At 37.9% G+C, this 26,078-nt stretch overlaps 1 protein-coding gene across 1 annotated transcript in view; it reads left to right on the top strand.

The window, feature by feature from the left end:
* PPP3CA (protein phosphatase 3 catalytic subunit alpha) overlaps positions 1-26,078 on the top strand; it is a 326,780-nt gene that overhangs the window by 264,313 nt on the left and 36,389 nt on the right. Inside the window, exons 7-8 of the mRNA XM_047090421.1 lie at positions 6,941-7,018; positions 9,482-9,576. Coding sequence (XP_046946377.1) covers positions 6,941-7,018; positions 9,482-9,576 — 173 coding nt within the window. The remainder of the gene's footprint in view (positions 1-6,940; positions 7,019-9,481; positions 9,577-26,078) is intronic.

Genomic DNA, 26,078 nt, shown 5'->3' with positions numbered 1-26,078 from the left:
AGTTCTATTAACAGCCATACAGACTAACAAAGATCCCTGCTTTTTCTTTCTGCATTGAAATCACCACCAATCAGTCATCACATCTTATTGACCCTTTCTTAAAAATATCACCAGCATGGGGTGCCTGGGTGGCTCAGTGGGTTAAGCTGCCAACTTTGGCTCAGGTCATGATCTCACAGTTTATGAGTTCGAGCCCTGCGTCAGCCTCTGTGCTGACAGCTCAGAGCCTGGAGCCTGCTTCGGATTCTGTGTCTCCCTCTCTCTCTGGCCCTCCCCCACTCTCTCTCTTTCAAAAATGTGCCCTTCTCTCTCTCTCAAAAATAAATAAACATTAAAAAAAATAAATTAAAAAAATTTTCACCAGCTGTAGATCACCCTGTCATCCCTTCTTCTCACGCTGAGTTCAAGACTTTCATTTTTAGTTTGTTGAAATCACACCTAAATTTCACAACATCCTTCCCACTCCCTCCCCAAATCATACAGTTTCCTTAATGGGTGTTCTTTTGAGAATTCATTTGCTCATTCAATTATTTAACAAACATTACTTGAGTACTTATTATATATACTTTCTGTGAGGTTCTATAGATACTTAGAGTACCTGCCTTTGCGGGACTGTGCCTTTGAGTGTCAGAGACCTATAAACTATGACAAATAAAATGCAAGGTGAATAGTGCTGTGAGAAATGTAGGAATTCTCTCTCTCTCTCTCTGTCTCTCTCTCACCGCCCCCCCCCAACACACACATACACACAGTTAGGGGGCCTAGCCCAAAGAGAGGTGGATTGGAGTTTAAGGGACAATGCATCATGAAGGTTTTACAAGACCTGAGTTTTAAAGGATAAATAGGGTATATCCAACCAGTCATTTGGGAAAGCTCTCTGCATGCAGGGAAAGTGGTGTTTATGAAAATATGAGGGGGGTGCCAGGATGGCTCAGTGTGTTAAGCCTCTGACTCTTGGTTTCGGCTCAGGTCATGATCTCATGGTTTGTGAGTTCAAGCCCCGAATTGGGCTCTGTGCTGTCAGTGTGGAGCCTGCTTGGGATTCTCTCTCTCTCCCTCTGCCCCTCCCCGCTTTCTCTCTTTCTCTCTCAAAATAAATAAACTTAAAAAGAAGAAAAGAAAATACGATGAAATAGAATGCATCTAGAAAGATGACCATCTGAATGGTCCCATTTTGCTGCTCATCCCAAATCACAGTTAGCTGCTTCAGGATACACTAAAGCTGAATATTCATATAACTCAACCATTCTACTTTTGTTTTTATATCCACTGGAAATGTTTACACATGTGCACCCCAAAGATTGTTCACAGCAGCAGTATTCATAATAGCCAAGAAATGGAAGCCACCCAAATGTCTATTTAATAGAATGAATAATAAATTGTAGTGTATCTCCACACCTAAGACAGCAAATGAGAATGAGTTAACCAAAGCTGCCCATAATGACGGGGTGAGTGCCACAAGGATGCCAGCAGAAGAAGCCACATACTAGAGTGCATCCTAATGACAACATTGAAGTAAGAGGTGAACATTACCGAAAGCTAATCTATAATGTTCAGAGCCGGGGTGGCAATCACCCTTGGTGAGGAGATAATAGTGATTCGAAGGAGATACGAAGAGTGGCTGGGTTCCAGGTAATGTTCTGTGCCTCGGCCCGAGTGCTAGTTACGATGGGAAGATCATCAGTTTGTAATCTTCTGATTTGGGCAGTTTTCTGTATAACTGTTAAGCTTCGATAAAATGTTTGCCTTGAATAAAAACTTCTCACTGCTCCCGAGGCCGCCCACAGCCAGGCGCAGGTGAGGACTCAGGCTCTGGGGAAACTGTGGCGGGGAGAGGGAGCGCCTTCCAGACTTGATACCTAGTGGGCAAATGAGATGACTTGAAGAACCCTGGGGGAAAAGAAACAGAACAAAACAAAGACGTGGCAAGTCCTGGGGAAAGATAAGCCTGACAGCATCCCGGCTGATGCGGACAGCAGGACACCCCGGGGCTAGGGCCCCCCAGAAGCAGAGGAGGAACTTGGCGGTTGGGCAGAGTTCTCCCTTACTACTGGCCTGAGAGAGGGGAAGGATGCCAAGGAGGCAGGGAGAGGCTTTCTCCCAATCCCTTAGCAAAGGGTTGCAGGCTGAGTGCCTCTGTTTTGCTGAACCTGACGAGGGAAAGACACCCTTTACCTCTCTCACCTGCAAGTGAACGTGAGCTCCAAGAAGCTGACAGGTTGCTGCTTAAATTTAGGATATAAAGACAAATTTAAAAATAGTATCTGTCTCTTAAGGTGTTTACTATTACTGAATTAAATGTAATTGACACCACAACATGACGAATGCTGTCTTAGACAGATAGGCTCCGGGACCATGGGAGATGCAGCAGTTCTGTGCACACCTCAGGATGAGCTGGGTTTGAGGGGACGGTTCACCCATGATAATTCAGTGAGGGCTTGGCAGAAGAGTGGGCTTTTCCAGAAGTTAAAAATACTTAAGGAAAGTATAAATGAAGACATAAAAGCATAAAAAAGCCTTTTGATAATATCCACTGGTAGGGGCGCCTGGGTGGCTCAGTCGATTAAGTGTCGACTTTTGAGTTGGGCTCGGGTCATGATTTCACGGGTTCATGGGTTTGAGCCCCGCATCGGGCTCTGCAGAGAGTGCAGAGCCTGCTTGGGATTCTCTCTCTCTCTGCACCTCCCCCACTCGTGTTCTCTCTCTCTCTCTCTCAAAATAAATAAATATTTAATAAATAATAATAATGTCCTCTGTCTATATCTTAAAGAGATAAATGCAGAAGGTTTAACTCAAGATCTAAAATATAGCTTAATATAGGAAGGAACAAAAATAAGAGAATAAACAGACTGAGTCTAATAATGGCTATTCTCTCTAATGGCAAAACAGCTTTTCTACCGTTTCTCACATGTTTGTCTTTTCTACCTTCTTTACCTTTGCTCCTGCTCAGTCTGTGTCTGCCCCTCTCCCTTTCTAACCCCTTTCCTATCCGGTATTCCCCAGACGTCATTGCTTTTAAGAATTGACACAAGTCACAACTAATAAATTTAACACTGTAAAAGAAAAAATTCAATGGATTAAATTTCAAGATCTAATTGGCTTTCTGAAACGATTCATGAATCAGGCAGCACCCCTCCTAGCAAGTAGAGGGGTTCTGAGGGGCTGTACAAAAAATGGAAGGTTTTTATAGGAAGGAGGGCGGGGCAAGGAGTTATTAGCAAAAGAAAAGAAAGTCTTGTTTCAGGCCAGTCACTCTCCCTTCCGGGAGGGGCAGGGGATCTTATGACCATTACCTCACCGTCTTTTGGTGGAGGCAGAGGGCCCATGCGACAGATTACCTCACTGGTGCCCCTCGGAAAATTCCTGACTGACCAGTTAAGATTTACACTTTTGGGGGAGGTTGAAACTTCCCTTAGGTTAGGTATTAAGCCCCAATTTGGTGACTTGGCCTAAGCAATGCCGTTTTAGGCCTGTAGCTTGCTTTTTCACAACAGCTACCATTAGAATCGAGGGTTGCTGACTCACCATTCCATGCTGCATTCTGTCTTCCACACCATGGTGGTGGAGAGAAAATTAAGAGTTGTTACGTGTCTACCACTCTCAGTCCAGGCCCTGGACTAGGGAATTTACATATATTGCTAACTCATTTAGTCTTTATCTTAAGTTTGTGGTATAAATGCTACCGTCTGCATTTTTACAAATGAGGTAATTCAGGCTCAAAGAGGTTCAGCAATTTTCCAGAGTCTACACAAGAAATTGGAATAAAAACCCAGACCTAAGGATTCCCACTATTCCATGGAAATTTCCACCTCCTTTTCTACTCAGAGAAATGTATTCTCTAGTGCTTAAGGAATAATCATGTTCCAAGTGGGGGAAAAAAAAAAAAAGCATTTTCAGAGAGTGCAACTTCTTCCCCAAACACAGCAGTGCATGCCGGTAAATGGATATCACAAAGCTGAAAGAATCACTACCCTTCCCAGATCATTGGATTGAGTCTTATTTCAAGACATGTCCAGGACACTGGGTTTGATGAAACCATACAAGCGTTGCCTGACAAGGGTGCCCCCTGGAGGGCTGTGAGTGGGACTGAGATGCAGCCGGCCCCCTGCTAAAAACGAGGCATGGGCCCTTGCTTGGGCTGACCAGCCTAGGGCAGAAGGGGCTCTTTTTGTTGGGCACAAAACACAGAAGCATCACCTCATTAATGCAAACAAAACCCCAAAAGATCTAACATGAGATAGATATTTTTGAAAAAAAATCTCCCCAGCCCCCTGTGCTTGCTTTCTTGTTTCATAATATCAATGCATGCTTTACTTTCCTGCCTAGATAATAAATACCCTCTAGACAGAAACCACACCTTACACTTACCGTAGCACCTCTCCTGGTGCCTTACACAGGGATTACGGATTGTTGCATCCAACAAATGGAACACGTCACCAGTGAATCTTTGACATTACCATTCTTAACATATATCTTCTTTAGTTCTTCTTAGCTGGAATGCTTTTTTTTTTTATCATCCTTTCCATTAAAAAGCACAAAAATATTGTGAAGTTTTGTGGTTTTTTTCGCCACCTAATATCACTGAAGACTTTAATGTATCCCAGGCAGACAGTTGACCAATAATGGGAATCTCGATAGCCAAATATTTTCTAAGTTTATTTAGAAAAATGTTTGTAATTCTTTGAGAGTTTGAATATTTGATTATATATGCCTTTAAACTTCCAGAGATTTTCTTCAAAATGAGTTCCTTCCAAGTAATAATACAAGTGTTCCTCAGTTAATGCTATTAACCTAGCAGATTGCTGCAAGGTTAATTTTGTTTTCTTCAGATTACTGTTAAAAATCAGATATCTATTTCCATGGGGGAAAACTTAAACACATAAGTGTATAAAACTTAGCATGAAGAAAATATATTAAAATGATGCTTTCATAGGACTAGTGTGGGTTCTAACAAAAGGAAAAAATAAATTTAAAAAGTGCTGCCAAGCCATTTGTCCAAGGACAAAACATGACAGACCTAGACAAACACCCTCTGTCTTACAGTGGTACAACAAGGCAATAAACTATATTTCTAAAGAAATATTTCAAGGGCACAAGAAAAAAAATGGCTGAAAGAGATAGGGAAGGAACATTTATTGAGTGCCACTCTACTCTGTCTTCCCTTGGCTGGGCACTTTATGGCTAAATATGTACAAACATATGTGCTATTCTTTAAAGACCCAGCAATGTCTCAGCAGTTAGGGTTTCTTTTGTTGACACACACTGATCTGGAAAGGTCGTATACTTACCTTCTCCTAAGATAGAACAAAAGTCTTTGGAGACACATGTTGGTCAACTCGACCTAGATATGATACAGACACATTTCCCTGTGGACACTCTGGGCCATCTTCTCCAGTTTGTAGGTTACCATGTAACCCATGGCTACATTTACATTCATTTACTGAGCTGACCTGGGACAGCTAGGAAGTTGTCTTTTTCTCTCCTTAACAAATTGCTAAAATATTCTAGAACACACATACATATGCTCACAAATGCACATAAATGTGTGCACATGCACAGACTATTTTTTTATTTTTTTAATGTTTTGTTTGTTATTATTTTTTTTATTTTTGAGAGAAAGAGACACAGAGCACGAACAGGGGAGGGGCAGAGAGGGAGGGAGACACAGAATCTGAAGCAGCTCCAGGCTCTGAGCTGTCAGCACAGAGCCCAACGCAGGGCTCAAACTCATGGACCAAGAGATCATGACCTAAGCCGATGTCAGACACTTAACTGACTAAGCCACCCAGGCGCCTCATGACTATTTTTGATTTCAGATCCCAGTTTTGCAAAGAACTGAATCCTTTTAATAATCAGCATCTCTTCAGTGGTATGCCAGATTAATGGTATTTCTTTTCTTTTTGAGCAGGGAATTCTTACAAAATCTTTAATATAGAAACCATTTGCATCTTCTCTTTATAGTAAATTATTTGAGTGACATGTACTATTTAGTATCTCTTCAAAGTGCTACCTTTATAATTGCTGAATTGTTTCTTACAGTACGTGTAGTTTAAGTTCTAGTGGGCATCCACAGTTTGTTTATATTAAAATGAGCATTGGTTTGCTGTCTCTTTATTTGAAATTTCTAAAATTTATTCATTTTTATGACATTCATTTATCTCATTAAAAATTCTTGGAGACAAAGTGATTGCAAAGAGTTTTACAGGTTTAGTTTGTAATTTGCATTGCATTTTTAATAATGTTCTCATCTTTGGTTTAGAGATTTCCTTAACAGACAAAATCATCTTGATTATATATTTAATGCTTTTATTAAGTCAATATAAAGAATAAGTCTTAAGATATGGTTCTGTTGATCGTATTTAAAGTACACAGTTTAAAACCTGTGAATTCCTTAATCGTGTTTAGGTTTTGAAGGATATATCAATTAATGTACTCATAAGTAAGTTGATAGCTCGGTTTCCAGAAGACTTAGTCTCTCCTACTCCCTCACTCCGTCTCTCTGTAGAGTACTCAGGCACGCACGTGCATCCAAATACAAATGGTGCTGTATTTGAGAACATGGAGGTTTATGTTTTAAATTCTAGTCTCATGTTATCTTGATGCTCCTGTTCACCTGTGTTTAAACGTAGACTTGATACTGGTTTTCTCTATGAGTGGGCATTTTTCTAGTGTTGTTATATAATGGCCTGCATTCTTTGTCCTGTTCGCACATCTCCAGTCCTTTCTGATTATGTAAAAAAGTACAGCTGCAGGTGTTTTTCTGCCACGGGGCGGGGGGGGGGGGGGACCTGTCCTGAGAGCCAAGAGGCTTGTTTCATGAATGATGTATGTCTGATTACGCTTGATCAAATCACATAGATTGGGATGTTACAGATACATGTGCTACACTTGATGATTTCGTAACAGATGCTTCTTTCTCTTTTCTTTTTGTCTCTGGCAGCTACCCGGCTGTATGTGAATTCTTACAGCACAATAACCTGTTGTCTATACTCCGAGCCCATGAAGCCCAAGATGCAGGGTGAGCAGTTTTGTGGGTTTACGGAAACTATGTGTTGTTCCTGGGTCCCAGCTTCCTCACTTTGTTCAGGTTTGGAGGGTCCCTTTTGGTAGGCTCTCTCCCTGAAGCACTTAGATCTTAACATTGTCTTCTGATGACAGAGATAGGGCAGGATCCTGGGGAATGAGTTGTAAATGTGTTGTAAGGTCTTCTTTAAAGCGCCTCCGTTTTTAGCCTGAACAGGTAAAATTTTCAGCTGGCTTTCTTAAGCCCTTGTAAGGGTCCCTCTGATTTCCTTCCATTCCTGCTCTTCCCACGGTCCAGTCAGTGAGTAAATTACCAGCAACTTTTCAGTCTTGGTTGGCAGTGTGAATGAGAATTACACGTAAATATTTAACAGATATTGCACAGTGTACTCTTGTTTAAAGAATATCATTCCTGACCCTTGTGAAGTTTTAAAGGACAAAAGCGGAGACATTTAAATGAGGGAGAAAGTCCTATATTCTAACTAATAAATGTATAACATGATTTTATAATAGTGAATTTTAAAATTGAGGGTCCAGGTTTCATATAATTATTAGTATAATTGGTAGACCAATGATAAGGGCTTAGAAAAGTAAGAAACATCAGATACTCAGTTTGATAGTGCATTGAATCTGCACGCGGGAGCAAAAGGTCTAATGAAAAGCATTTGATGTCCAGTACCCTTCTCAGTAGGTTCCACTGAAAGGTGTTGTTTGCCTTCAAATGCTTAAACTCATTCCTTCATATTCTGAATTCTTTGGAAGAGAGGACCGCTTAGTATTATAATCTGTGTGCAGAAATCAGGAGTAGAGATGCCCACATCCTGAAGTAAGCCCATGTCCGATGATCCCCCATCAAGGCAGATCCCAGGCTCCTTTCAAAGTTAGCTTTTTTCAAGCAATAATCAACAGGGATGAACTGACCCAACAGCTTAGTATTGGATCCAGTACTATCATGTCATACTTGACCTTTGACATAACCTAATGATATGCCTAACCAATGGGGTCCTCAAATAAGTTCTTTTTTTTTTTTTTCTTTTTTTAACTTTTCAAGGCAGTGATGTCACCATGCTCTTTTGGCTGACTATCCCAACTGAGTATTTTAGGCAGCTTTATATTAATCCCACTACAGACCGGAAATCATCTGCTTATTTGAAAATATTTTAAAATAATGCATCAGTTAAAATCAATTAGTATATTTGTTCAGAATGGGCACTTGATTGATTTATTGGGGGTAAATTGCGATTATGTCATTTAGTTTCTTTGTTTTTATTTGTTATCAAGTAGGCCTAGCCAGTCATGATTTATAACGTCAAAGTACTAAGATTGAGGGTGTTGTTATCTTTCACATTCTGACTTTTTTTTCCTCCAGCAAAGTTCAGTTGGATATGCAGAATAAATACTTCTAGAACATTTCAGAAGACTTTTAAGAAGATATTTTCTTCTAGGAAAAGTTGTATCAAAATATTTTTAAAATTATAATTTTTAAGGTGGTTATTTATCTATCTAAAGGTACTATTTGAGGCACCTTTAGAACCCAGTTAGAGTAGGCATGGTTATTCTGCCATAAATAACTGGCTCAGAATACCCGAGGAGTGATAACATTTTGTTTTGCGCTTTATAAGAATTTTTCTAAACTGATATTACTAAAATCTGTTACGTAGAAGTCGTGACATGTGCTTTCACCTCAATGGAAAAGAGCCAGAATTTCCTGTAATGTTTTTGATTATTTGAGGACTAAAATCCTATTTTTGTCTAAGTAGAAGAAAAGTAACTGGATTGTTGGTTTATTTCCAAAGATCTTGCAGATGTTCTGTTTCATTATTGATTGATTAAATATTACCCTGCTGAGACAATTATCTTTGACCTGCAGATCTCAAAAGAGATTGGTAATAAAGAGAGTTCTAAAATAGAAACAACTTTCAATATGTAAAACCCATAGATTTAACCATTCTTTGAAAAGCAAATCACTTAGTCAAGACCATAACAGAATATTGCATAGGTATTGCACAGAATATTATATGGATAACTAGAATAATCAGCCTGGTTTTTAGTGGTAAAGATTTATATATTGCTCTGCTTATTTAGTCTTATGTCAAAAATATAGGCAAACTTCTCAAAAACATGGTAGGTGCAGGATATCTTCGTGTGAAAGGTAACCTTTGTCATCTCTGTTGAACGCATGGAAATAATTATGATTTTTCATTGAATTCCACTCTTCCCCTAAGTCCGTTAAACTCAGGAAAGGCCTACTCAGAAACTGTACATGTTTCATTGTCAACCTTGAGATGAATTAATGTCTGCGTAAAACAGACTTTAGAGAGAAAATTTTGTTTAATGTTATGTAATTGAGTTCTCTTGGAGTGATAAAACATAACTTTAGTTTTCTTTTTCTAAGGCTATAATTTGATACCATTTTTTTCATAATAGCCTTGTTTTAAAATATATTTGTTGTTTTTAGGTATCGCATGTACAGGAAAAGCCAAACGACAGGCTTCCCTTCTCTAATTACAATTTTTTCAGCACCAAATTACTTAGATGTGTACAATAACAAAGGTAAGTGGTTTTAGAGCCCTCTTGCGCTCTTACATACTATGTGCAATAATTCATAAGGTGTTTTATTTGGGTTTGGTTTTAATGAATGTTAGCCATTCTTTTCCCCCTTGCTTTTTCATTTATTGTTGGATGCAAATCTTGTGATTATCTTCAGTTACAGATTCAGTTGATCTGGATGTGGAGCCCAGGCAGTGTTAGTTATTAACTATTCTCCAGGAGATTCTAATGTATAGCAGGGTCTATAGTAAACTGGTCTAGTAGATTTGGGTTTTAAAAGAAATAATTGAAAGCAATCCAAAATCATGCTTCTTAAAAAGGATGTAGATTTATTTTTTTTTTAATTTTTTTTTCAATGTTTATTTATTTTTGGGACAGAGAGAGACAGAGCATGAATGGGGGAGGGGCAGAGAGAGAGGGAGACACAGAATCGGAAACAGGCTCCAGGCTCTGAGCCATCAGCCCAGAGCCTGACCCGGGGCTCGAACTCCCGGACCGCGAGATCGTGACCTGGCTGAAGTCGGACGCTTAACCGACTGCGCCACCCAGGCGCCCCAAAAGGATGTAGATTTAAATGAGAATAGTGTGATTGTGCATGTAAGGGATCAAAAACAATAAGTGGAAGAATCTATAGTTTGAAATTCAAACTCAAATTGCATTTATTGAATACCTACCACGAGTCAGACACTGTGTTAGGCAAGTGCATATTCATTTATTTTTTAAAAAAATGAATGAAACTTAAAAGTAAATATCATGAGCCCCACCCCCTTTTCATATGAAGAGTATCTGTTGCTAAATTACCTTGCCCCAGGTCACTCAATTAGGTAGTGATGAACTGGAGTCAAACCCGTATCTTCTGGTTTAGCATCCTGTACTTCCTTTGTGAAACTCCATACCTGTGTGCCTAAAAGAGGCCAGGAAACAAGAGTGTATTATTTACTGACTATAGGAAAGAGAGGAGGAGCAAGGGACACATTATCTTTTTTTATCAAGGTAATTTCTTGATTCAGAAATGACAGGAAGTGGTATAGGTGTGACAGAATGGGTGATAACATATGAAAGAGCCATTAACTATAGTTGCCATTGGTCTACGTAATATTTATGCAGCATATCTGAGTGTGGCTTTCTGAGATCCTTGCCTCTCCCCACATACACACACATCTGTGCTGTCCTATAGATGGAGCACATGACTCTCCAACCCCTGCCTCCACCCTAATAGCCCAGAGAGGCATGCCTTCTGGGTGCGACGGCCACACCACAGTCTCTTACCCTGCCATTTTTAACTGTGGTGGGCCCTCCTCTGTGGCCACAGAGAGAAGTTATCAGAAGGCACAGTGAAGTTTCTGTCACAACCATGGATGGCAGGGGGCAACAGAGAGTTGCCCCCTCTTTCCTAGTTGCCTAATTTCTAGAAAAGAGGAGCTGTCCTTAGTACTCTGTGGCAAGAAGTGTACAAAGTAAAACAAAATATGCTCTTGATGTGCCAAGTGCTTATAAGCCAGTTGACAAAGTAAGACATGTGGGTGACTGAATAAAAATACAAGACATGGTGTCATTGAGTAAAACTAAGAGAGTTGAACACGAAGTACATTCGACAAGAATGATTTTCTAGAATGGTCAGAGAAGGACTTGTTTAAGACAAAATGTGACCTGGGCATTAAAGAATGGCTCACATTTGATTGGAAAAAGGAAAAAATAATAATAAAGTCAAGACCAGTGTTTTTGAAACTTTTATTTTTAAGCAGCACTTTTTTTTTTTTTTTTGCCAGACAAAAATCTTAGTCTTAGAGTCTTCTGTATAAAACCAGTAAGAATTCATTCCCTTGGATTGGATGTGGGTTCTCACCAGATAATTTCCCTGTGGTACCTGCAAGGAATGCAAGATCTCTGTAGGTCATGTTGCATGTCCTACCATGATCCTGTTAATTCCTTCTTTTAAAAATGTTTTAATGTTTATTTATTTTTGAGACAGAGATAGAGAGCATGAACAGGGGAGGGTCAGAGAGAGGAAGACACAGAATCCGAAGCAGGCTCCAGGCTCTGAGCTGTCAGCACAGAGCCCAACGCGGGGCTCGAACTCACGGAGTGCGAGATCATGACCTGAGCCAAAGTCGGACGCACAACCGACTGAGCCACCCAGGCACCCCAATCCTATTAATTCCTAAAAGTATACACAATATGAACACTTAGTTTTTTTTTTTATGGAATTAAAACAATTTTTTTTTTCTATTTCACCTGGTGAAAGGAGCACCCAAACAAGCAATTTTCTTGACAGAGACCAATTACTAAATAGCACAGATGATACTTACAAGTTTTTTTTTAAGAATTGACAAAGAGTTAAAACAGTAAAAAAAAAAAAAAAAAAAAAAAAAGAAGAGGAAGAAGACTGGGATTTCGCTCCATATAAAACTGACTTAGACTTTTTCTACTCATCAAAATGTTGGGTATCAGTTTTGCTTGAGACCAATGGCAATTTCTCCCACAGGGTATACATTGCTTCTTTGTCAAGTGTTCTGATTTAACAAGTAGAACTTAATGGAGTGGCTGGATGGCTCAGTCGGTTTAGCTTCCGACTTCAGCTCAGGTCACAATCTCACCACTACTGGGTTCAAGCCCAGAGTCAGGCTCTGTGCTGACAGCTCAGAGCCTGGAGCCTGCTTCAGATTCTGAGTCTCCCTCTCTCTCTGCCGCTCCCCTGCTCACACTCTCCCTCTCTCAAAAATAAACATTAAAAAAAAAAAAATAGACATCAGTGAGTTGCTATCTTTGAGGTTTTGTATTGCTTTCACTGTTTTCTTGTGTTTAGGGTAGATCACATTCTCTTAGGAAGGGGAGAGAAGCATTTCATTTTGGGAACCTTTTCATAAAAAATTCTTCTGAGAGAAAAAGATAAACTGATAGGAAGAAAAAAGATACATTCTTCAGTTTGAGCATAATTTCAAAAGACTTTTGTGTAAAATCTCTGAAGCACTTTAAAGCTATTATGCTAACACTGTGTACAGTATGTGGAGTAGGAGTCAGTTATTCACGGCTGAAGTAAGGATTACTGGATTTGAATAAAATAAATGGTAATGAGAATTTTATAAGGAGGTGCAAGAAAACTGGGTTGAAAGCACCTTAAAAAACATAATCAATGGACAGAGAGTGACGAATCCCTAAATTAATCATTTGATTCTTAGAAACAGATGTGGGGGTGGGGGTGGGCGCCTGGGTGGTGAAGTGGGTTAAGCCTGACTTCAGCTCAGGTGATGATCTCGCGGTTTGTGGGTTCCAGCCCCGCGTCTGGTCCGACTCTGTGCTGACAGCTCAGAGCCTGGAGCCTGCTTCAGATTCCGTGTCTCCCTCTCTGTCTGTTCCTCCCCCGCTTGCGCTCTGTCTCTCTCTCTCAAAAATAAATAAAGATTAAAAAAAAAATTGAAAAAAGAAAAAAGAAAAACCAGATGACCAGAAAGTGTTCTGGAGTTATAACCCAATAGTTACAGTATGATTTGATTTTTAAGCGCCTACAGATTAAAGGCAGCAGGAATGTTCTTTGGCAAAATGAAGTGATGGGGAAAAGAGTTTCACTCTGCCATCTTAACACCTGTAATAGATGCGCGATCAGCTTCGTGTTTAAATGTCTGTTAGCTCTGATTAGAAGTTCGTACTTGCCTACAAGAAAAGCAGCTTTCCGCAAGTGATGAGGACCGTAAATGGCCCATCCATCCATTGGGGTAACCCACACGAATTCATGCGGTTCTTATCCTTTCCGGTCTGCATAACACAGGGAACAACTCCCCTGGCCTCTCTTTCCTCACTCTGACAACTCCTGCTTACTCTTGTAACATGCCAGGGCAGAAGATGTAGATTTGAATCATAGCTCTGCTATTAAACAGCTAGCTCATTTACATTTATTGATATGCAGTGACATCTCTGCAAAACGAGAAAAAAATTTCTTTTGTGAATAATAGATGAAATTACTCTGAAACAAAATGCTGTGAGGTATTAAGATATTATCATCATTGAATATTTTATGTTGCTATCATTATGCCACCTGTCAGTGGCTTCAGGGAAACTGACAGATGATACAGTCCTCCTCAGCCTCTTACTTATAGTTTCACTTTATGGCTCGATCTACCTTAATACCCATCTCTCTGCTTCTCTTTGGGTGAACGCTTTACTTGAGCCAAATTGTTCTACTCGTTGTCCTGAACGCAGTGACTATCCCTTCCATTTGGCTGTCCCTTCCATTGCGTCTTTGCCCACATAACTTTTTTTTTTTTTTCATTTAGATTACTTGTCTCCCTTTTTCTTCTAATCTAAATGGCCTAGACCCACCAGGCTGTTTCTATGCAGACTTCTTTTGGTAGTCCTTCTCCGAATGCCTGAAATAGCAATCATTTGCCCTTGTACTCATCAATTATTTTTTCTTTTCTAGTTAGCTTTTCCTACAGTTAACATTCCTATAACTTCTCAATCAGATTATAGTCAGTTTGAAGCAGGGGCTTGTTGATATACATTGTAAAGCCAAGTAGCCTGCATTATGCATGGTAGGCCTTCAACACCTGTGTTGAATGATGCCTTTTCTTTCTTCAATCAAGTGCTCAAAAGTTACTCTACCAGTATTGACCCACAGAACTCCGTCTCATTTTAAATTACTGCTGCAACCCGTTCTGATAACCTTTCCAAATTGGAGTGAAACATTTGCAGAGCACTTTGCACATCTGAATTTTCTCAATCTGTAGCCCTAAGGGTAAAGCAATTTCATAATTACCCAAACACACCAAACAGAAGAAAACTGTAGAAATGACACATGCACATATCTGCTGCTGTGCTCCTTCTCCCTCTCCTCCCCCTCCCGCTTCTAACTCCTCCTCCCCCAATTCCTTCTCCTCTTCCTCCTCCTCCTCCTCCTCCTTCTTCTTCCTTTTAAAATGATATGCCACCTGGGCTCAGTTGGTTACATGTATGATTCTTGATTACAGCTCGGGTTATGATCTCACAGTTCACGAGTTTGAGCCCCGTATCAGGCCCCGCATTGACTGTGTGGAGCCTGCTTGGGCTTCTCTCTCTCTTTCTTCCTGTCTGCCCTTGCCCCACTCTCATTCTCTCTCTCTCTCTCAAAATAAATTAATTAATTAAAACAAACTAAAAATAATAATATGCCACCTATAAAAATGACTTCAATCTCACCCACTCAACAATGCAACAAATCTTTACTGAGAACTTACCGTATACCAAGCACCATGCCAGGTGCTGGGAGTATAAAATAAATGAGATGGAAATTGTCTTCACTCTAGTGGGGTTTATAATTTGGTACTGGGATAGACATTAAATAAAGAATTCCATCAAAAATTATTCAGATATACTTGGAAAATAATCCAAAAAAAAGAATGGTATTAAGTGAAAGTGGAAATTAGTCCACGGAGACCAAATAATAATAATAAGCTTAACTGACAAAAGTGACATTTAAGCAATCTTAGTAAAATATGTCAATATCAAGAAATACAGTGGTAGATGTGAACTCTGCTTTAAACAACTCAGTTTGGCCAAAAAATATAACGAACCTCTGGAATAATGTGTTTTAAACGTTGATGTAAACAGTTAAATCCTTTATCTCTATAGTGGTACACCTGTGCTTCAGAAAAATCTAAAGTAAATTACACAAAGTTGCCATATGGCGCCTGTTCTCTGTGGTCCAGATGAGTTGTCATATGGGTGCAGGAGTGGATGGGTGGATGGATATATGATTCGGATATCGAGAAATACAAATATACATTCAGGGCTATATAACTCAGTTCCAGGAAAAGCTACTCACAGTAAAATTAAGTAATCAAATAAAACTTATCAAATGAACTATATTTTGGATTTGAGAAGAAAAGTCTGAATGGCAACCAAACTAATTTACCAATTAAGACCAAAGATTAAAAATGACCACAAGGAAAAAAATCAATTCAGTGTTAAAGTCGGTTAAGGAAGAGAGAGGTACAAAATTGGGTTTCAAGGATAAGACGAGAAGAGCATCGTTTGCTAAAATGCTAAAGTCTACCCTTTTTGACTGGGAAAAGAAATGTATTATGATGGTTTGGACTTTTAAATGAGACAAATTGATAGAATTGCTTTTAAAAAGCATTTTAGCCCCACCAAAACTTGGCAGAGTCAACATCCTCAAATATTTTCCTTCAAAATGTAGTCAGGGACTTCAGAAGGATACCATTTATAAATAAAAAGATACTTTACAGCTTGGCATACCATTGTAAAGAGAGGATTTAATTGCCAATAAAAAAAAAAAAAAAACAAGGTAAGAATCTTATTGGCAGTCATGATGTGGACACGCAGGAGCAAATGCAACCTCTCTGAGGCCAGCTTGTCCTACCTAGTCCCCTGATGTCTAGCTGGAGCACGCAGCCTTCAGTGACACCATCGGCACCGTAGGCTGCCAGGCCTGAGAACCTCATTCCTGTACTGCAGCACAGTTCTGTCATGTCAGGACCTTGTTTCAGTATTCCAGAATCATGTGTGCAAACTTGTGATAGGTGGTCCCTGCCTGAGTCAGGAGTCAAGTGCAGAATCAACTAGTTCAGATCCTTATCCTGAGTGGGAAAAGGAAATAGGGGGAGGGAGGCAGTCTCTGGAACGGAGTAGAATTCATGCCCAGGTAACCCTAAGTTAGCATCTTAGCTTGTTTCTTCACAGCATGCTAAAAAGATTACTTCCCTACAAAATTGCTTACATTTTATAAGCAAGAAGCCATTTCTGTAGAGTTTGAGGCTGATCTTAACCATGGGAATAATCTTTAGCATTGACATAAACATTTTTAAAACATATTTTGGGTCTTTATAACCACAGGCATAAATATGATCACTAGCACTTTATAAGTTAGATAAAATTAATCCAGAGATTTTGTTCAGCGGCAAGAGTTTTCCCAGCTCATACTTTTTTCCTGCCATCATATCAATTCTAAAGATCCTCTTAATTGGTCTTGAGCAACTATTTGCTCAGATCACTTTTTTCATATAGGAAACGTAAATTCACATTCACGGTAGCATTTTGTTATTTGATATTTCCAAAAAAATTGTAGGCTACGTGTTTTTCTTGTTGTTACTAAAGGAAAACAATAAGTAAAATAACTCCTATGAAAAATAGTAATTTTTCTCCATTTATTTGATATACATTTTTATTTTTTACCCCAATGAATATTGAATTACACACAATGGGAAGATAATTTCTTTATAGTGACCATTAAACCAAGGACAGTCTACCAAAAAATGATATGGAATCTACAAACTACAAAGGATCAAAGCAGAAAACATGAAGAAAACTCTTAGCATTAACTTTTTGTATTATCAGTATGAAGTAGTAGAAAATAAATTTATGTAGACATTTAGGCTGAGGAGGACTTTTGGGTAGGAATTTTTCATTAGTTCACATCTCTCTGAGATGAATGGATAAGATTAACTGCAGAGAGGTTTTAGTGGAATATCCCTTTTCTCTGCCTTTTATATAAAGGACTCTTTAATATATGGAATTAATCTAACTATGATTATAATTTCTTATACCATTATCATTATCATTGTCACCTTGACTGCTACAACTCTGATATGTTTTCTTTAAAGTCTTAGGTTGGTAATAGTATATTTAGTAAATGTAAATATTTCCTTTCAGTTGGGCAGTTGGGATAGCATGTATACAAATGTTATTTTCTTTATTCATGCAAGTAGCAAATGATTAATAATAATAATAATAATAATAATAATGGAACATTTATCTTGTTCTAGAACCTGCTCTCAGTTTCCATGTGTCAATGCATGTAATCTTTCAATACTTTGTGCATTACATTCTAATCTTGATTTATTGATGAAAACCTGGGGCACAGAGGGGATGCCCGCTTTCCCCATGGTTCACACAATCTTATCAGGGAATAGCACTGAGATTGAAACTCAGCTGACTGACTCCAGTGTTTGCAAGTTAACCTCTGTCTTCTACGTCAGCTTTGTTATCTGAGGCATTCAGGGTGATGTTTCCACCAAATCCCTATTCAACTCATGGCTCCATTATGTGGAGACTCATGTAGATGACTAACTGTTCTTCAATAAGAAAAAAAAAAAAAAAAAAGAGCTTTCGGAGTGAAGAGTCATTTATTATCCCTTTAATATTACGTGAATGTTATACATTCAAATATATACGTTATTAAAAGAGCGGGGCATCTTTTATGTTATTCTAAACTAAATAATTAAACTCTCTCTTTTTAAAAAGTGTCCCTTAGGCGCTTAGACTTTTGCTTTTTGTACATTCAGCTCCATTGTCAAACTGTCATTGCTGGAGGCCACTTTCTAAAAAGATTAGTTTTAGTCCAGTCATCAACTTGCTTACATTTCAACATTTAATTAATGGGACAGAGGGTAAAATGGAAAATCTATCAAGATTTAATATCTAAGAATTACCCTGAGTATATATTTTAATTGAATGCACACTCTGTATCTTTGCTATAACAAGTGAACTTTTTGATGTTGTAACTGTTGCTGCTGCATAATTATAAAGTTTGGCAGTTAAGTAATGTGGAACTTCCCTAAGTAATAACTCCATGAATGAGATAATCCTTGCTTTTTTACAAAGGGCTGCCCGTAGAATTGAAGGATTTAGCTCTCCAAGTTCTATAAGCCCTTAAATGGGGATGAAGACAGGATCTAGAACAACGCTAAATCCTTCACACAGCTTTATCGGCAGTACTCTACTACTGCCCCTTGAACAAGACCAGCTGAGGCATGCATCCTGAGATGTTGTATTCCATTTTCTGACAGACGGTTAGAAGATTCTATAGAAATCGAATTCTTTGTAAAGCATTTCATAGGAGGAAAGACAGGGACAATGTAGATAATGTTGAAGACACCAATGAATGGCTTATCCCTTGCTATTCAATATCTAGAAATTCTAGATCTACAAGAGACTTTACCCTGACAATGTCAAAAAGTCTGTGTGATATTACTTTCCACAGAAAATATCAAGTGTGTGGGTTTAATATTAACTCAGTGCCAAGGAACAACCTAGAACTTTGCAAGTTATAGCTCAGGGCTTGATATCAAGTACAACCTTGAAGGTGAAAAAGGTGTTTTATGATTGCATACAGATACCACCAGTTTTCAAGGTACCTCCCACGAGGGTACCTGTGTTACGCACTTGGAGCTGGTAGGTATTGACTTCATTGAATGGAAGCCAAGCATGGGTACAGTGTTTCCTATGTCCATGCCATCTTCTCCAGCAGTTCAAAGCTTCAGCTAAACCTTTTTCTCTCTCTCATTTACTAAGGTGGCATAAATCTTATGTTAGCATTATAATAACACAGATTAGAACTTAAAGCTAAAACTCATAACTAGTTCTTTCTTATTGACTTAGCAAAAAATACTGAATCGAAATTCAAATTCTCCGTGTGAAATTGTAACGTTAGAAACAATTCTGTGTTTCACTGGACTTGAGCTACTTCCAAGGATCAGTTTCTGGCATAGACTCTCTGGGTGTTAGTATTTGGATATGACACTTTAGGTGGGAATTATAAAATGGAAAAGTGTCAAAAATAGATAGCCATCCCCTCCTTGAAGAACTTGAAACTGCATCTTGATACTTCTGTTTTTCAGTTGCCAAGTAGTTTTTGTGATTACATATTATCATGGATATTAATCCCATGTATTATTGTATTTGAACATCATACTTTCAAAATAATAGTAATTATTCCTATTTTGCAAGTTTTGGAGGTAAAGCTCACACAAGGAGTAATACTTGCGTAAGTTTACACAGTTATCATGTGGCAAGGCCAATGTTTTTTCCATTCTTGTCTATTTTAGAGACTCTTTTACAATTTTAAAATGGAGTTAGCATCTGAAGTGACATTTTTGTCTTTCTCCTAAATTCCAACATGTACCCTTCAGACTGTTCATGTGTTGTTAGTTACACTTTTAGTGTCCTGGGAAGTTATATGTTTTATGTTTTTGAAATTGTTTTTGTTTTTACTTTTTCTTTGCCTGCTTGCCTTCCTTTTGTCCTTCCTGTCTTTCTCCATCTTGTCCTTCCTTTCTCTATTTCCTTTCCTTAGATCCTTTCTTCAACCAACATTATTAAACATCAGCCACGTGCCAGGTATGGTACAAAGCACTAAAAGAAAAAGAGAGATCTTTGCCTTCTTCATCCCTTCCATCATCTTCCTTTTATTGACTTTACCCAAAATTCTATATTTAAATAATGAGCTGGTTCAAAATTTACTAATGCAATATCAAAAAGAGAAATATGTAGCACACACATGCACATATAATTATAAAATTGGCTCATATTATTTCATAGATATATCTGGTACCTTCTCTTTCCTCCATGTAAGGAAGATACTATCATCCAAATTGTATGTAGGGCACTTGTAGCAAAGTTAACAAGGTGCCGTGAAGGATGCATGTACAAGGAAGGAGAAGCAGGCAGGGACTAGATGTGTGGATAAGAGGATTATACATAGTAACACACATGTGTGTATCTTGATAAACACAAAATCCTTAGCTCACAGCTTCAGGGAAATTATATATACCTACTGTTTGTAGTTATTAATGATAAAATATTTCAGGTTGATTAAATTCAGTCACTACACGGAAGTTATTGAGAATTTGCCTGTGAAAGACCCTTTGTGAAGTACTGAATCAAGCAGCTTAAAAGAAAACTTGAAATCCGTCTTTATAAAAGACTTAAACACTTACTTTGTGCTCAATCTTATGAGCTATAGAGTAAAAGTGAGTTATAAGTGTAGTCCTTGCTCACCAAATACAGTAATCCTCATGAGTTAATAAATTTCCCTTAAACTAAGTCACTAGTAATAATAATAAAAAGAATCTTTTTAAAACAGAATACACTGGGCAAGTACAGGACATTCAGGGAAAGATAAAAAAGACACAGGAGTTAGAAATGAGGTTTCAAAATGGAAGAAATCACCAAGATTGTGCTTATAGATGCTATAATTTGAACTACAAAAACTGTGTATATATGTAGATATATTATAGATATATATCTTCACAAAATCTTCAAAGAAGATTATACCTTAAAACAGTAATCTTTATTGGAAAATACAGTTTTAGAAAATGTACAGCATCTCTCCCAGAATCAAATAAATCCTTTCCTGCTGTATACGGCATAATCTTAAAATATTGGTAAAGGATATTATGAGTGTATAGGTCCAATTTCAGGAATTTTATCCATCAAGCCATCATGTCTCCTTCTGTGATGGTAGGACTTTGCCAAAAGAACATGATGGGGGTTTTCCTGCTGGGGTATCTATCGTCTACAAGTGACAGAACTGAAAGGGAAAAAAAATCCTGAGTCTATTACACATTTTCTTCTTTCTTTCTTTCTTTCTTTCTTTCTTTCTTTCTTTCTTTTGTTCTTTCTTTCTTTCTTTCTTCTATTTCTGGATGGATTATGATTCTGGAATGCTGCCATTTGCTTCCTTTTCACCTTTCTTTTCTATCCCTCTGCCCCATCTTTTGAAGATGGGAGTGCATGGCCAATTAGAGCTAAGGAGATGAAAAATGTTATTAGAATTCATTATTTCCATTCTTTTGACCTCTCTCCCCTCTATTGAAAACAGCCCTGGTAATGTTGAGAAAGCCTGAGTGAGGTATGTTGGGAGTGTTACATTCTAATCTAAAGACTTTCAGAAAGGAGCTTTGTGTTCTTCTTGAAATCCACTTGAAATGTGTTGAGCCTATGGTTTTAATGCCCCTTGCTAGCAATATTTTGATAATTTCTTTTAAGTTAGAAGCTCTCTTTGGATATTTAAATCTGTCTATATATCTATCTATATATCTATCTATATATCTATATATCTCTATATCTCTATCTCTATCTCTATCTCTATCTCTATCTATATATCTTACTCATTGTCCTATCATCCTCCTCCCTGGTGATGGCAGTTGTAAAGAAGGTGTTGAACAATATTACCAAGTTTTTATGAAATGCAGGTTTTTGTGTCTCATCAAAATCTCAAATTTTAATGTAGGAGAGAGCCCTTTAATTTACAGATTTGGATATGGCCTAGCATTGTATTGCATCATATGGTAGACAGAGGAATGGATTCTATTCCTTGGGTTTCAGTCTATTTGCTGTACCTAATTGTGTCATTAGAAATAAAAGAGTTCAAGTGGCCCTTCCCTATTTTCAGGTAGGAGCTGTCCCTTGATTATGGATTTTATATCTCATACACAGCATGGCTTACATGTTTGTTTGTGTAGGGTTCTACAGGTGCAGTAAAAATGATTAGACCAAGTAATTGCATAACTTTAAGGCCATAACTTTGACATCAGAGAAAGAACAGGCAGTCAGGCCTCCAGGTTTATAGAAATTAGTATTCTTTCCATTATATCAATTTTTTTTCTGGCTATTTTTCACAAGCACATGTGCAAAAGAAGAGCACTTGTTTCTAGACTCTCTGGTCAGCTCTGAATTTGGTTAATAACATGGCCTTGTATATATGTCATAATCTCTCTGTAGGCCTCTGATGTAATTGTTAAATGACAGGAGGTCATGTATAATTGCCAGTATAATGGCGAGATTTCTTGATAGTAGGCTTTGTTCTTTCTCTATTTCTCAGACAAGGTCTCAGGAGTTGGTCTCGAGTGATTCTTGAAGCACAACCACTTGTATTATTTATATTGCACTGGAGATAAATGTCTTTCAAGTACTTCAGAGAACAGCACACTGTTAGGACTCTAGTTGAGTTTTGTAATCCCAGTGACAGTTAGAGGCAGGTGGCAGGGGTGGATGTGGGAGGTGGAAGATGAAATGTTAACTATGAATTTCGTGACTGTAGATATTTGGGACTGTTTTAGATTAAGGGTTTTTTTTCATGTACTTTTATGATACACACACACACACACACACACACATATATATATACACATATATGTATTATACAAAAAACATAAAAATTTATGAGTAACTTATTAACGTAAGGTTATTCAGGAAGTATCTTTGAGTGAATACCTTATGCTGCTGAAGAAAAAAGAATATATATATTGGTGTATTTGTATTTTTAAGTTATTCTTTTCTCTAACCTATAGAGAAGTAGAAAAATGTTCTATAAATAGTCTCTATAATTACTGAGAATATTATTCATTGCATTAATGATGAGGTCTTTGTTCCAGAAGTTTGTTATCATTCAGATCTGGAAGTGGTCATATAAATTATCTAGATAAATCCATGAAGTTAGGTGAGGTAATTGAAATCTAAACACTTTAAGTGACCTCGGGTCTTGTGAGTACTTAATGACAGAACCCATCTAGCAGTCTGGGCTCCTGGCCTTCCAGTCTAGTGCTCTTTTTTACAAAGAATAAATGTGGAAGGAGAATCTGTATTCAAAACTTGGCAGGCAATGAACAGTTTATGCAGTTGGGGTGAGAATATCATGGAATACTAGAAAGATCGGGGAATTTAGACTCAGACCAGAACTGAATTCAACTGCTTCTTAAGTGTGACCTTGGGCAAATAACCTCTCTGTTTGCTTATTTTTGAAATGCAAATAAGAACTAGTTTTGAGGGCTATTGTGAAGATTTGTGATTACGTTTTGTAAAGGACCAAATATAATGCCTGATATATAGCAGATGCTTAGTAAATGTAGCTACTGTGACAATTTATTATTTCTGCTGTCAATAAACAAAAATAAAATCTGGAAAAATTCCTGCTTTATCAGTAGGCACTCAGATAAATTATATTGAGTCAGCGTCGAATGAAGAAATGCTTTGTCTCACCAGCTCCAAAACAGAACCTCTGTGTTATCTATTGAGCAAGCCATACCCTCACTTGTAAATTTTCATCGTATTTCATTTTTCTCAAATATGATTTTGGCAAAAGCTAAAACATCTTTAATTATGAATACTATATTCAAGGTTAAGTTAGTATAACAGCTAAGACTAGAATTCATCCATTTATAATTTATAAGAGACAGAGGGACTGGTGGAGAGGGGATGGGTTTGATGTCAGTAAAACCTGAGTTTAAATATGAGTCCTATCTTTCAGTTGCTCATTGAATGATGTTGAGCAGGCCATTTCATTTCTCAACTTCCGTTCCTTGGATTATAACGTAACGGCAGTCACACCTGCCTCTCAGATTTGTAGTAAGGACTAAATGACATATTCTATAGAATCTCTCCCTTTCTGCCAGGGCATTTGGAGAGGTTATTTGCCCAAGGTTAGTTTTCACATCTATTTTCCTTCCTCCTGCTGCACCAATCTAATGCCAGATAAAAAGCGGGGGAAGCTCACAGGAGACATTGCTCTTCAAAAAGATTAGAACCTTAAAGATCTTTTGAAGACATGAGAACATACTCCTGCTATGAATATGCTGTATCCAAAAATAGTAAAGACCTTTTAAATGGAGCCAGTATTCAGGTAGTACTTAGCAAACGTGGGAAATACTTCACCTTTTCCATCTGGCAGATCAGAGATATTTGTATGGTAATTTGCCATGATTTTTTTTTTTTCATTTTGCATGGCTTTAATACTATATGAATGTATCCTTAGGTCAAGTGTCTTATGGCATAAATGATAGGATAATTTAAAGAAGAATGGGGTTACAGATATATATGCAGGATTCAGCAGTCTGTGGGAAGAAGATATTAATTCCTTCCATGTCAACGACTGCACTATCTGCATTTCTTGCCCCCAAAGTGTAGTGATTCTGTTCCCTGGAACTGTGCTGGTGAGCCAGAAATATATTTTGAAGCAAAGACCGTACTGTTCTCAAGTATGATTTTAGTTAACTGCAAGCTGCTGACAACACCAACATATTATTAGGCTGCAATATGATATATATAGTATCCACATTACAAAAAACTATATATCTTCCTCATATTCTGCGTTGGTTAAAGCCACCAAAAAACTTATCTTCATTCGGGGCCACACTTTTACAGGGACATTGCCAATGTGGCATGCATCCAGAATAAGGATGAGCAGGAAGAAGGAAAGGGACTAAAAGCCCTCTCATATGAAGAAGAGCCAAAGGGATTAGGAAGAATTTTCTTAAAAAAAAAAAAATTGTAAGAGAAATAGGAAGATGAATCCTTAGCTTCTGAGCATTTATACTGAGAAGGTAGTATGTGAAGCACAAAGAAATATAAAGCCCATTGTATGATACTTGTCCCTAAAGATATAGAAGTTTGGCATGCATATATATATATATATATATATATATATATATATATATATATAATGGCTATGGTCAATATCAACTAATAAATGCAGTATAGAGGTTTAAGTCAAAAGCTTTTGGAATGCAGAGGAAGGTTGAGATTAGATCCGCTAGAAGAAATCAGAAAAGATTTCCCTGAAGGGATACAGTCTGGGTTCGACACCATAGGATAGAAAACCTGGGGTATTTAGAGGTTTCTAAGAAAATATTCCAGGTGAAAGAGCAAACACGGTTAGGAAAGCAATGCTATGTTAAAGATATTGGTAAGTAAGAAGTTAAGATATTAATGCAGACATTAAGGCTCAAAAGCAGTAAACGTTTGGTAGCTTTTCAAAAACTAAATTTCGAAGGGCTATCTTTGATCTCTTACCTGTAATCACAGGCTACAACATAAAGTATTCAAATGATTGCTTTCTATATGTTTTAAAAGCCTAAACAGAACAAGAAAAAACCCATTTGACGTCATCTAGGATCTGTTCAATAATTTCCACTAATGTGATGCTAATTATGCCATGAGACGATAATAAAAGCAAAATCTTACCAAAGTTTAAGAAGGTGTGATGCAAGAGTATTGTGATTCGTATTTAAAAGATTGTCATTTAGAATCAGAAGTATACTTGTTCTGTATCTATCCAGAAGGCAGAATTAGGATCACTGAGTGGTAAAGAAGTTTTAAACTCAACTTGAGAATTTCCCACAACTTAAAATTGTTCGTCTATCCATAGAATAGATGATGCCGTTAAAACAAGTAGCTCTTCCTAAATTGAAAGTACTCACAGAGGGGTGCTTGGGTGGCTCAGTTGGTAGAGCATGCAACTCCTGATCATGGGGTTATAATTTCGAGCCCCATGTTGGGTGTAGAGATTACTTCAAAACAAAATCTTCTTTTTTAAGTTTATTTATGTATTTTGAGAGAAAGAGCATGAGTGGGGGAGAGCCAGAGAGAGAGGGAGAGAGAATCCCAAGCCGGGTTTGTGCTGTCAGTGCAGAGCCCAATGCGAGGCCTCATTCCATGAACTGTGAGATCATGACCTGAGCTGAAATCAAGAGTCAGATGCTTAACCAACTGAACCACCCAGAAGCCCCAAAATTGAAATAAGAAAGAAAGAAAGAAAGAAAGAAAGAAAGAAAGAAAGAAAGAGGGAGGGAGGGAGGGAGGGAGGGAGGGAGGGAGGAAGGAAGGAAGGAAGGAAGGAAGGAAGGAAGGAAGGGACTCACAGAGACCTGTTAACCTTCTATTGGGATTGCTTTGGAATGAATTTGAATTTCTGAGTCTGGTTAGAAGTGAGACCAGCAATGATCTTAGGATCTCTG

The sequence above is a fragment of the Lynx rufus genome, unplaced genomic scaffold (genome assembly GCF_022079265.1).
Source record: "Lynx rufus isolate CCGP_SWC_20201006 ecotype Redwood Valley unplaced genomic scaffold, mLynRuf1.p SCAF_3, whole genome shotgun sequence".
NCBI lineage: Eukaryota > Metazoa > Chordata > Mammalia > Carnivora > Felidae > Lynx > Lynx rufus.
The sequence above is the reverse complement of the archived record's forward strand: the minus strand, read 5'-3'. Positions and strand labels throughout refer to the sequence as shown.